This window comes from Paroedura picta, chromosome 4, assembly GCF_049243985.1.
Source record: "Paroedura picta isolate Pp20150507F chromosome 4, Ppicta_v3.0, whole genome shotgun sequence".
Lineage (NCBI taxonomy): Eukaryota > Metazoa > Chordata > Lepidosauria > Squamata > Gekkonidae > Paroedura > Paroedura picta.
The window spans coordinates 42,708,048-42,721,649 of record NC_135372.1 but is presented as its reverse complement, the minus strand read 5'-3'; the positions used below and the strand labels follow the sequence as shown (position 1 = coordinate 42,721,649).

The window sequence follows — 13,602 nt, the reverse complement described above, 5'->3', positions numbered from 1 at the left end:
CAGATGGGATCTTGCTATCATTGTTGGTGGCAATGCCCAGGCATTCAAGAGTTTTGGAGTAAAATGCTTCATAAGATCCATAACATAACATTAGAGCTGGAACCCAAATCATTATTATTAGACTTACCTTCTCATAAGGATATTGATACATCAAAGCATAAACTTATTTCAGCTTTATTGGCGACAGCACATTTGGATATTGCAACAAACTGGAAGAAGGATAAGCCTCCATCTTTAACATTGTGGATCTCTTTAATGAATCATCCTCCAGATTCAGATTCTAAGTTATGTCATTTTTGGATAAGTGGATACCGCTTATTTGAAGGGAATAATATGACATAAAAGTGGGGAGATCCCATACAAATACAGTTTCCTATATGTCCTGTAATAGCATACTGTCTTTTATTTGTCTGTTTTAATGAGCATAGGACTTAAATGCACTTATTTGTGCGTGCTTTATTATATTTTATGTATGTTGAAATTCATCTTGTTGTTAAGATGCTTGTCATTTTAAATATCTTTTTTAAGTTATGCAGTTTCTTGAAGACTTAGCTTTTACAGCTGCACTTTACAGAACTATAGTCCCTGGAGTTCTTTGAGTTCTTTGAGCAAATCAAGGCACAAAAACCTGTTTCAAAATAGGATTCAATTTTTGTTCTGTAAACATATGTAGATAATTAGCTCATTTTTACACCATGTATTCAGTTACAAAGAGGCTGCATAAAACAAGCCTGTATGCAACTTGGCCTCAACTGGAGCCCAGATCTTTGATAAACATCACACACTAGCTACCAACAATCTTCATTGTGTACATACTTCCAAGTTACAGTTACCACCCTGGAAGCATCCACTTTGACTGGTCACTGGTTTGCATTACTAAATGCTAATGCTATTTGTCCAAGGCTATTTATATACTCATTTTGTTGTTGTTGTCCAACTGACATTTGTACTGCCAAAGTTGATCCCCTTAATGAGCTTTCCTGGAAGATGAGCAATTCAGAGGCAAAAATTATCAGTCTTGCAAAATGTTGTGCTGGATCGTAGCTCTTTGCATCTGGAGAAACCATTCCACATACTTAGGCATTCTGTCTAAGAAATGGAGCAGTAGGTTAACACCCCCCCCCCCCAAGAATTTATTCTGTTCAAGTTGTGCAACTTTTATTCATTTCATTTTAACCTTTGTAGTTTTCTGTCAACTATTTTAGTTGACTGTACTGTATGCTTGAAAACAATGGAAATGCAATTGATAGCCGTCTTCAAGCACATGGGAATAATATGTTGCCTTGGTTGACACAAAGTCTTGTTTTGCCCGATGCTGCAAAGTAGCACTACACAAGTTTGACAGGATTTCAGGGTGGGGAAAGGGAAGATAAGGATCTTTGGCTTTAGGAGATGATATGTCACACTAATGCAAAAGATACTGCTAGCATGGCCGCTGAGAAATGGATGTGGGTCTTGTGATCTTTAGCAGAAGTAATGTAAGGGCTTGGCTGGGTGAGAGAGGTTCACCACAAACCTATCCTATTTAAATCCATTCTAAGGGCAACTTGCACAGCCAAACTATGACGGCATTCTCACTGGCAAGACAGACTGGAATATGACAATTTCTTCCACCTTCATTTCAATGTTACAGTATTCTTTCAAAAAACTCTAAGCAATGGTACTCACTTGCTGTCTTTGAACCACTGGATCATGGGAAAGGGAGAACCACTAACTTTACATTCAAGAGTGGCATCTTGATTGAGGATGACCGAAATTTCAGTGGGTGTATCAGCATCTCGTATAGTGGGTGGCACTAGAGGAAAAGCAATAACAGTGCGAATCAGCAATTAAGTTCAAAGGTCATTCTCTAAAATGAATGCATACTGTGTAGTGAAAATCAATATTTTCAATAGAAAGATTAAGGAGGGATGGATGAGCCTTGAAATTTTATATATATGAATAGGCATCCATTCCCTATTTTGTTTTGTTTACCACCAACTACACTGCTGGATGTGTTTTTTTTTTCATTATACAATTCATACATGACTTGGGGTTGGGCATCTAGCAATAGTTTCTAGAGTGAGAACTAATATAATGGCTAAAAGGATTGAATTCTAAACCAGAAAGTCACCGGTTAAATTTAACTCCTGCTGTGAATTCGGTAGTTGTCTTAATCTTAACTCTTCATATGCATTATAAGGGGAAAGATCACCAATCTCTTATATTGGATTGTGATAAGGATTATGGATTATAATGAAGATTTAGTGCTTGCAATATTCTAAAACACTATATAAATGCTGGATATTACCGTGAATAGTTTCCCATATCCCCAGATAAACATCTAGAGTGAAAGTACAGATGGTTCTAGAGTTCAAAGTAATTTTCTATCCTCTTAAACTGAAGCTGTTAGAGTGATTATCTTATCAAAGATAAACTTCATAATTACCTTGCCTCTGTAGATGGGAATGGGCTAAAACACTCCCACCAAAATTACTTAGGATCAAAGGGAATTTAGGATTGTAAAAAACTGTGAGATCGCCTAATGTGGCCCAATGTTCTACAATTCTCATTCATGATTATTTGCCTGGTTAGATGCATGTATAATGAATGATGGGCACCTACCGGTTTATGAACTACAGTTCATCACAAATTTTGTGCAGTTTGTGCTCTGCAACATAAAGTTGATGAAAGCGCACCCAGCATGAACATTTCACAAACTTTGGAGTTGCTTGTGGCAGTTCGTGAATTGATACATTTTCCAGACAGACTGTCTCTACTAAATTAAACTATTTACAGAACTCCAATGCATCAGGGGAAGGAATTATCCAGCCCCCCAAAGCTTAATAGGCACTACTGGTTGCCAATAACAAAATTCCCATTCTTTATTTTATTTATTTATTTAAACTTCAATTTATATCCTGACACTCCCACACAGTGGCTCATGGTGGGTAACAATACTTGTCAACAATAAACTCCCCATCTGCAACCACTATAATAAATACGATAAGAGGTCCTAGGAGGAGTTGGGCCTCATAATTTAAAGGCCAATGAGCGCTCCTGACTGTGTCCTCCCGCAGTCTGACTGCCCAAAGGCTGGGCAATCAGGCTATGTGTCTCACCCCTGATCATCGCCTCCAACTTATCTGAGTTTGCCTAGGTCCCTGGCCACACAGCAGGTCTGCTGCTTCCAGGTGACCGGTGACTAAGTTGCCAGGGTGCAGGCCTTGCAACCTGGGAGTTCCTGGGGTGCTGGCTGCTGCCTTCAGGGGTTGAGGGAGACAGCTGGGTTCTTCACTGTGGCAGAAGGGCCACTGACTCCCATCCCTGCCCCCTAAAGCCCCACTGTGGCCTGCGCAGTGCCTGGTGACATTTCCGGTTGCGTGGGGGAGGGGGAAAATGCGGAGCCCACTGGAGACTCCTGCCCCACCCCCACAAGCCCCACCTTGGGCTATGTGGCCATCGTCAGCCCTTCTGGCAAGGGGAGGGCGCAACAAGGCACAGCCCACCGCCAACTCCCACTTCCACCCTGCCACTGCCTTCGTGGCCATCGACGGGCCTTCTTTGGGTGAGGGGGGGGGGAACAGGCAGGCCACAGGCAACACTTTCCTGCTGGGGTCTTGGTGTCTCTCTGTTCATTATGAGCAAAGGGGCTTTGCTACTAGGTTCCATACACTCCTGTAACTGCAGGTGTCTTTTCCACAGAGAGCATTGTGGAGACTTTTTTTTGTGGGGGGGAGGTTGTAACTGGGACCCCAGAAATGTAAACTGCCCCCAACTTGGAAAGACTGTATAGAAGCAGGGGATGGGATAAAGTTCTCTACATGTTTGGTATGTGTAGCTTGAAGGAGGTCCATTTTATATATTTTTGAATCTATGCCTGACATTTTCCCTAGAAGTACGTTCCTGGCTTGACCTAAGTCCTGTTGGATTTGCACTTTCATAGTGGCACTGGTTCTCCTTACACATTGCATTGGTTCTGCTGGGCTTCCAAAAATGCCCCCGGCCATCAATTAATAGGTTCTCTTGATTGATCTTAGTCCATTGGAAATAATGGAGGATGGGGCACCTTCTCTGAGGGGAGGAGTAACTCAAACCCTGTAAATTCAATACTCACCAAACTTGGAGGCAAGTAGAGGACTGGCACCCACATAATCCAATGTGTTTTGTTTCTCTAGCACATGAGGGGTGTTCTATCACAGATTTCACAAACCAAACCGGTTCATTTAGCTCAAAAAACATTATAATGGTCCATGGTTTGAGGAGGAGGAGAAGAAGAAAAAAAAGGAGGAGGAGGAGGAGGAGGAGGAGGAGGAGTTGGTTCTTATATGCTGCTTTTCTCTACTCAAAGGAGTCTCAAAGCAGCACACACCATGAACCAAGTCGCATTTTCCTAGTTTGTGCCCATCCCTATGTACAACAGCAAACACTGCCTTTGGCTCAATAGTAGAGCATCTGCTTTGTATGCAGAAGGTTCTATCTCCACTTAAAAGGATTAGGTTGTAGATGAGGAGGGAGACCTCTTCTGGGTCCCCTGGAAAGCTGCTGCCAGTCGTAATAGACAATACCAACTTTGATAGACCAATTATCTGACTCAGAAAAAGGCAACTTTGTGAGTGTTCATGTGTTCAGAGTATCTTCTATAAAAACCAAAGTACCAACCTCGCACATCAACCGAGAAGAATTTCTCCGTGCTCCCAGCTACATTAGTGGCCTTGCATGAATACTGGCCGGCATCATCACTAGCAGCTTTAAGAAGTTTTAGCAGCTTCCCATTGTTCAAAATCTGCAGAGTGCTGCTCTCCACAACCTGAAGCAGATCCAAAAATAACTGTCAACGTCTGCCAAACACAGCATCTGAATTCTATAACTCATTCAACCCACTCCATTTCCTGTGTCTAATTAAGCTCTTCATCGTTTCAATGGATTCCCGCAAGTTATAAAGCACAGACTGCAATTAGGAGCACCAGCAGGGGTTAAATAACTTTATTACACGTATACAGCAATGACAAAATGTAACAGTGGTAGCAGATCTATATATATATACGTTTCTATAAACAGTTTCCAAATATCTATTGTCTACCTCTGAGTCATAACTCTGGACTTGCTTGGTGGCCTTCCATCCAAGTAATAACCAAGACCAACCTTTGTAGCACCTGAGATCTGATGAGATCAGGGTAGCCTGAGCCATCTAAGTTATGTCTATAGTTGAATAGGCAAGGAATCCAGTCAACCCAAATTTATTTGCGGTCATAGACCAAAAATAAAATATTTTAACAACAAGCTCAACTTACAAAGGGATAACAATACTTATTAGTGAAATATCATCAGAATCAAAATAAAATGTATGATATATAGGAATAGAACTGAAATAAGTAATTTAATTTAGAAGGTCACCGATCCTTATAAATTGATATCTGGACCTTTGTGAGTTGTATATACTGAGGCACAAAACTTCACAGCACATCTCAAAAGTGAAGAGTTTTCATCTGCCAAAAGTTCTTCAGGACATATTCTATCAGAAAGTCCTGAAAGTTTGTTGAACTGTGGCAAAATAGTCCTGTACCCCGGCTCATTGTGGAGAGGACAGTGGGAAGAAACATGCTCCCTGGTCTCGATTTCTCCAAGCGGACCTGGGCAAATTCTCTCAGAGAGTGGAAGCCTTTTATATTTTGCCATCCATGAAGGCTGAGGGCAAGACTGCAAATCTAGCCAGAGTAATGACTCTTCTAAATTTGATTGCTCTAGAAAAGTGAGGTAGGAAGCTGGAACCAAGTGTATTTACACTCTGGTGGTTATAGAAATTAGGCAAGGTAACAATTAATTGCAAAAAAGAAAAAAAAATACCTGAGGAATCACAGATAACCAAAAGAAAGAAGCTGACGAATGAATATAAGGGACGCAGAAATATTCTTACATTCAACGGAATACAAGAAAACAGCCAACAGATTGCAAACTGTAATTCATCTCAAAACAGAAGTATAATGTGCAGTATAATGCACAATGTACAGATCACAATCTCACCATAATCAACATCAGCCTTTCCAAACCAAACATTTATTCAGCATAAAAGTTGAAACAAAAAAAAAACTTGCTAAAATCAAATGTGTTTGGACTAAAAGATACTCAGCAGTGCTGGCAGCATGTTGCACAAATTCATCCAGAGTGTAAAAACATCAACAGCCATTTTTTTAAAGCTATTACCAAGATACAAGCTATCACTCTCACTATCTCGTATAAAAATACAAATTGTTCTTAGCAGCCATAAGTTTAAAAAACGTACAGGATAGAAAAGTAAAATTACAGCACAGTATTGTTACTGTTTAAAAAAATTAGGAATGCCACAGAAGAATATTATTGCCAAAGCTTTGGGGAGAAACAGCATGCACCACTCTTGTTTTGACCCTGGTTTGTTTTCACCAGGCAGGGTACAAGGATTATAATTAGCAACAGCAGTTCTTTAGTGAAATTTTTATGCCCCATCTTTCCCAAATGGGCTCTATGTAGCTTACACTGATGCATCAAAAACACAACAGAATCACATTATTAAAATCAACAAAAATGTTTAGGGCTTGCATGGCATGTATACAACTGCAATTAATAAAACACAGGGTCTTTTGCAGTACCTATACCAAAATGTAGTCCTGTCTAAGGATGTACACACACCAAAAAAATCAGCTTATTTTGGATTTGGGACAAATCGACCTGAATGGATTTGGTATCCCGATTTATTGAAATCCCGGTATCAGTATAGGGATTGGGGTTTAGCAAGATTCAGGAAAGTCATTTAAATGCCTCCAGAGCCCACCAAACAGCTGATCCCACTGAGCCCTCCAAACACCTAATTTGTGAATAAACTTCTCTCCATGAATCAGCTGTTCAGGGGGTCAGGCTGTGCAGCTGTCAGGCTGTGAATCAGCTGTCAGGCTGTGCAGGGGGTAGTTGGAACCTGCACTCCCCATACAGCCTGACAAAATAGCTGATCCTGCAGAAAGGCTTCTCTCCCTGGGATTGGCTTCAGCTTTGTGGGGAGGACGAGTTTAGACTTGCCCCACACAGCCAAAACAAACAGGTGTTCTGCAGAGAGAAGTCTCTCCACAGGATTGGCTTGGTTGGGCGGAGAGTGCTGGTTTGAAGTGACCCTCTCTGCACATTCTCCCTTTTGCTTATCCACCGTCCAAAAGGAGAGAAGTAAAAAGGATTCGGGGATCCTGAATTATGTGAATTGAAAGATAAACTGATTTGGGGTTTAGCAATTTGGCTCCTGAATCAAATGAGAGAAATTGCAATTTGGTTTAGGAGATGCCAAAAAATGAAAAATAAAAATCAGCATCAGAACTCAAAAGATAAGCAGGGTTGGTTCTGGTTAGTATTTGGTTGGAAGACCACCAAGGATGTCCTGGGTTGCTGGCAATGGCAAACCACTCCTGGACATCTTGCCTTGAAAGCCTTATGGGTTTGTCATAAATTGGCTCAAATATGATGGCACTTTTCAGCACCAGAATATCTGAACAGGACACTATCATCAGACACTCAAGAAAGAGAAGCTGGCAAAACAGATCCAAATTCCTCAAACAGAACTGCCTGAATTCAACTAAGTCACTGACCACTTGCATACATACCTGGACATCGTCTTTGTACCAAGTGATGGTGGGAAAAGGCGTGCCAGACACCTCACAGAAAAGACTGAGTGGCTGGCTAATTGTCACAGAAGCATTTGTCACCTGGTCCTGATCCCTGATTTCAGGGGGCACTGCAAGGAAAATACAGCAAATATTTATGCAAATACACACATTTGGCACTTAAATACAAGAGCTCATTTTGGCTTTTAAAGATATCCTCAATCCTTCAAGACCCCACTCCCCTGCCACTGCATCGAGTAGCTTTTCAGATTTTAACATTTATTCTGCCAACTTCCAAGCTCCAACTCCCAAGCATTAATACTTTAAAAAAAGAGTCGCAGAACATCATCTAAAGCAGTGGTCCCCAACCTTTTTATCACCGGGGACCACTCAACGCCTTTTACTGAGGCCCGGTGGGGGGGATAGTTTACTCCTCTACTCTCAACCACTGCCCTAACGCTCTCTGATCGCTATGGTAATGTTTAAACATCCCTTCAAAATAAGATACAGACACGCCACAACAATGAACATAAGGAACATTTTATTTTCATGGAAATTTTAACTCATGACAATGACAAATCAATGGGAACCCTGAGCTTGTTTCTCTGCAACGAGATAGTCCCATCTGGGAGTGATGGGAGACAATGACACCCGAAGTGTGTTGTAAAGGGCTGGGGGGGGGGATGAAGTAAAGGGCCGAGGGGGGGGAAGAAGGCGTCCTTCGGGGCCCACCTCCAATTAGTCTAAGGACCACATGTGGTCTGCGGCCCACCAGGTTGGGGATCGCTAATCTAAAGGTATCTATACTGTACACAATGCCCTTTTGCATGCATTCAAGAATGCCAGATGTTTATTTACCATGAATTTTCAAATTATAGTTCCTTTCTGTGGTTCCAGCTTCATTGACTGCAACGCAGACATACTCCCCATTGTCATGAGGTGTGACTGAAGCAATGACTAGTAGCCTTCCATCTTCCAGGATTGAAATGCCAGGTTCATTGCCTGTCAGCTCCCTGTTGTTATGAAGCCATTTTATAACAGGTTTGGGGGTACCTATAGAAAAGGACCAACACTATAGAGGGTGATAATTATTTCATACTCTGCTATGATTCAGTGTTATTTTCTGAAACAATATTGTCCTTTCAAGGTGGAAAGAACTTTGGGGGGAAAGCTGTACTCAGCAAACTGAATTCAGCACACATGATTAGCCAACTGCAAAATTCCAGTCCTGCATATAATACCTGTCAAGAAGTAAACTATCACCATGGAAATTACACAGCATTAATAGATAAATATTCCCAGCATCGCAATGACCTGAATCTTCAGAGCCAGCAATGGAAAGCACATTTCTAGACAGCTTGCTATAAGAAGTCTAAAAGCTACAGGCAGCTCAGGAAGGAGAACAAGGCAATTAGGAAAGGCAGCTCTGCATTTTTAGATATACAAATAAATAGCTACTATAGTAAGCACACCCATTGTATGATATTGGTTACTAAGGCAATAGACTTGGCAAGACATCTTTGCCTTTTGAAACCAAATGCTAAAAGTCTAGCACTAAATCAAAGATAAGCATTATAATTAGACATAAATGTATGCCAGTAATGAATACAAATAACTTGTAGATTCTGAATTGTCTGAACAGAAAAGGTATTAATAGTAACTTTTAAGTGACCTACAATAATTAGTTTTGAAATTTATTTTCAGTGGGTTGTGAATGGAACAAGATTGTGGTAACCAGTTTCAACAGCAAATCATGCACCCAATGGAAAAGTTACTGTTTAAGATTAGGGGCACCTCCCAACATGTAGTACAAGTGGGCTGCTACAAAAAAGCTGATATTGTTCCAAATCTATCCCCTACTGCCTGCCCTATGCAAGCTTTAGCTTCATTCATACAGCTTGCTCCATTAGTGTAAAATTGAAAGAGGTGGGCAGATGCCACTTTCCTGTTAAAGCCACACAGCTTCATTTTACAACAACTACTACTACCACTACTACTTCACTACTACTTTACCACTACTACTTTACTACCACTTAACTTGACTATTGCTTTACTATTGCCTTACTAATACTACTACTACAACTACTACTTCACTACTACTTACCACTACTTTACTATCACTTCACTATTATTTTACTCAACTTTCACCACTTTACTACTGCTTCACTTTACTAATTACTTTACTAATACTTCACTATCGCTTTACTATCACTCAACTAATACTTTACTATTGCTTTACTTTTTACTACTTCAGATAGTGAAAAGCAGGATATATTTAAAAGACTACTTCTTCTAACAAGGGGTTTTGGAATACAAAGAAAACATGTTTCATACAGCTTGCTCCATTAGTGCAAAATTGAAAGTGGGCAGATGCCACTTTCCTGTTAAAGCCATACAGCTTCATTTTACGACAACTACTACTACCACTACTACTTTACCACTACTACTTTACTACCACTTAACTTGACTATTGCTTTACTATTGCCTCACTAATGCTACCACTACCACTACTACTGTACTACTACTTAGCACTACTTTACCACCACTTTACTATCACTTCACTATTGTTTTACTCTACTAATGATTTACTGTCACTTTACTAATGTTTACTAACACTTTACTATTGCTTTACTATCACTTCACTGATGCCTTACTAACACTTCACTAATACTCTACTAATGTTTTACTATTTCTTTACTAACACTTTACTATCGCTTCACTAATACTTTACTGGCACTTTACTAAAGCTTTACTATCACTTTATTAATGCCTTACTAACACTTTACTGATTCTCTAAAGTTTTACTATTTCTTTACTAACACCTCACTATCGCTCTTCTACCACTTTACTACCACTTTACTAATACCTCACTAACATTTTACTAATGCTATACTAACATTTTACTATTTCTTTGCTAGCACTTCACTATCGCTTTACTAATACTCTACTTCACTTTACGAATACTTTACTATTGCTTTTCTAATACTTTACTAACGCTTTACTAACTTTACTAATACTTTACTATTGCTTTTCTAACACTCTACTAATACTTTACCAACGCTTTATTATCACTTTACTAATACTTTACTATCACTTTACTTTTTACTACTTCAGATGTGAAAAGCAGGATATATTTAAAAGACTACTTCTAACAAGGGGTTTTGGAATACAGAGAAAACATCTTTCATACAGCTTACTCCATTAGTGCAAAATTGAAAGAAGTGGGCAGATGCTACTTTCCTGTTGAAGCCACACAGCTTCATTTCACTTTACTACTACTTTACTACTACATCGATATTATTTCACTAGCACTTTACTATTACTTTACCAATACCCTACTATTTCTATGAGAGCCAGTTTGGTGTAGTGGTTAGGAGTGCGGACTTCTAATCTGGCATGCCGGGTTCGATTCTGCGCTCCCCCACATGCAGCCAGCTGGGTGACCTTGGGCTCGCCACGGCACTGATAAAACTGTTCTGACCAAGCAGTGATATCAGTGCTCTCTCAGCCTCACCCACCCCACAGGGTGTCTGTTGTGGGGAGAGGAATGGGAAGGCGACTGTAAGCCGCTTTGAGCCTCCTTTGGGTAGGGAAAAGTGGCATATAAGAACCAACTCTTCTTCTTCTTTCTCTACTATTGCTTTACTACTGCTTCACTATTACTTTAAAACTACTTCACTAATATTTTACTATTGTTTTGCTATAACTTTGCTATTACTTTACTATTGCTTTACTATTTCAGATAGTGAAAAGCAGGATATATTTATGGCTTGCGGAAAGGCCCTGAGAACAGTGACTGGTCCAAGGTCACCTGTGGAGGAGTGGGGAATCAAACTCGGTTCTCCAGATTAGGGGCCACCACTCTTAACCACTACACCAAGGTGGTTCTCAACACCATGCTGATTCCCTGCTTGCTTAGCAGGCCTCTAACTCCTTGGTCCCTTTGTTCTTGGGAGCTGCTTGTCCCCAAAGGTGGCATTTTGTGCTGTAGTGGGAAAGGTTTGTGTGAGAAAATTGTACTCCAAGGTATGGAATCTTGCCACCTGGGGTAAATTTTACAAGACCCAAACCTAACAGTGGAATCATTTTGGGCTTGGCCCAGCTTAGTTCTGCATAGTTTTGCACTCTGTGCTTCTACATTAAATTTTCTACATTAATTTTTTTGTCAGATGTTTCTTCATCCAGTATGCTTCCAATCATGATGAAAATGGCCCCAATGTGATTCCATCAAAAAGGGCAAAATGAATAACTTTAAAGAATACACCATCCCTTACCTTTGGCTGGACATGGAAGGGCAATACGTTGATTTGCTACTCGTTCTTGAAGTGGAGTGTTGTATGGTGGATCAAGGTCACTGACTGTTGGAGGTTCTGAAGCAAAAACCATGAAGAACAGAAAAAGAATTCCACACATTTCCAAGCATTCTATTCAACATTCAGAATTGTTTAATTGACCACAAGGCAATAGTCTGCAATTAATTTTAAATAAATCTGAGAATGAGTTTGTATACTCTGGGCTAGCGCAACCTCTCTGCTGCTTAAATGCTTTGCAGGGTAGCTAAAGTATGCCAGAATTCCATGTCAAAGGAAAGCCTGTATTTTCTGAGCAGGGGCATTTTTCATATTCATCTAGGTCAATCGTAGCTCTCTGGCGTGTTTCTTCCCATATGCATTTGGAGCAGGAGTGGTTTAAGGATTTGTGAGACCCATAGCACTAGAGACAGGTTAAGGATTTGCAGGGCCCTAGCAGGTACAATTATGGTGGAAGCAGTCCGACTACTTCCACTAGCAATGTTACAGTTACCTTGAACATGGACAATGATCTCAACTTCATCCTGACCAGCAATGTTATTTGCCATGCATTTGTAGGTTCCAGAGTCTGAAAGGAGGACACTGCTGATGCTCAGCATCCCATCCATGGATACAATGTACCTCCCGTTGTCCACCAAAAGGGGATTACGATCTTTAAGCCAAGTGATAACTGGAGGTGGGACCCCTTCAGCACTGCATGGTATATCAATTCTGAAACCCACTTTTGCTTTCATCACTTGTGGCCCGCGTTGTATCTTCGGAGGAACTAGGCAAAGCAAATTAATTAGGTTTAAACTAGGATGCTTTCAGAAGATGTAATCAACATAATGTATTTGACCTTGCTTATCATAAAGACTGTAATATTCCCAATGTGATCTCTAAAAATCCCTCCTTCCCTCCAAGAAGCTTATAGAAAGGTGTGCATGTCCTCATTTTAGCTTCACAATAGTCTTGGGAAGTGCAGGAGGCTCAAAAACAGTCATTGGCTCAAATTCACCTAATCAGCTTTATGAGAAAGTGAGGAATTGATCTCAGGTCTCCAGATACCAATCCAACACTTCAACTCTTGTACCACACTAAGCCTCAGTTTAGACTACCTTCTGAGCAATACCATATGTACATCAAGGGATAAGACATACAATAAATCATTACTCCAAATATGTTTTTCCCTTCCCTTCCCTTCCCTTCCCTTCCCTTCCCTTCCCTTCCCTTCCCTTCCCTTCCCTTCCCTTCCCTTCCCTTCCCTTCCCTTCCCTTCCCTTCCCTTCCCTTCCCTTCCCTTCCTTTTTTTGCTGAGGAACCACCACATTCTTGGCCTGAACATTGTTAAATCAATATGAAACCCTCTCCCTCATGTTGCCCTTTGGTGAATTGAAATTACTTCAATAAAAGTCAAATAACTGTGTCTTAATTTAATATTTTGATTATGGGGTGTCATCCACCTACCCCTTTTCTGACCACTTGAGAAAACACTGGTTAATCCTAACAAGTTCCTCTTAGATTGGAACCTACCAAAAATGTCCATGTGATTTCCTCCCCCCACACACATGCGTACTTCTGCTGCAGGGCAAAATGCCCCTGGAAATGTTGTTCCTTGTGGCAGGGGACTCCCAGGAACAACATGAGGGGGAACCTGGTGGTCTGCAATGTGTGTGGGGGGAACTGGTGAAAATCACACCCTTCATCAGCAG

At 40.7% G+C, this 13,602-nt stretch overlaps 1 protein-coding gene across 2 annotated transcripts in view; it reads right to left on the bottom strand.

The window, feature by feature from the left end:
• Positions 1 to 13,602, bottom strand: part of HMCN1 (hemicentin 1) — a 287,686-nt gene that overhangs the window by 143,484 nt on the left and 130,600 nt on the right. For both annotated transcript variants that reach the window (XM_077332660.1, XM_077332659.1), the window contains 6 exons: positions 12,405 to 12,677; positions 11,876 to 11,971; positions 8,460 to 8,654; positions 7,602 to 7,732; positions 4,642 to 4,789; positions 1,669 to 1,795 (listed from right to left, as the gene is read on the bottom strand). In XM_077332660.1, coding sequence (XP_077188775.1) covers positions 1,669 to 1,795; positions 4,642 to 4,789; positions 7,602 to 7,732; positions 8,460 to 8,654; positions 11,876 to 11,971; positions 12,405 to 12,677 — 970 coding nt within the window. The remainder of the gene's footprint in view (positions 1 to 1,668; positions 1,796 to 4,641; positions 4,790 to 7,601; positions 7,733 to 8,459; positions 8,655 to 11,875; positions 11,972 to 12,404; positions 12,678 to 13,602) is intronic.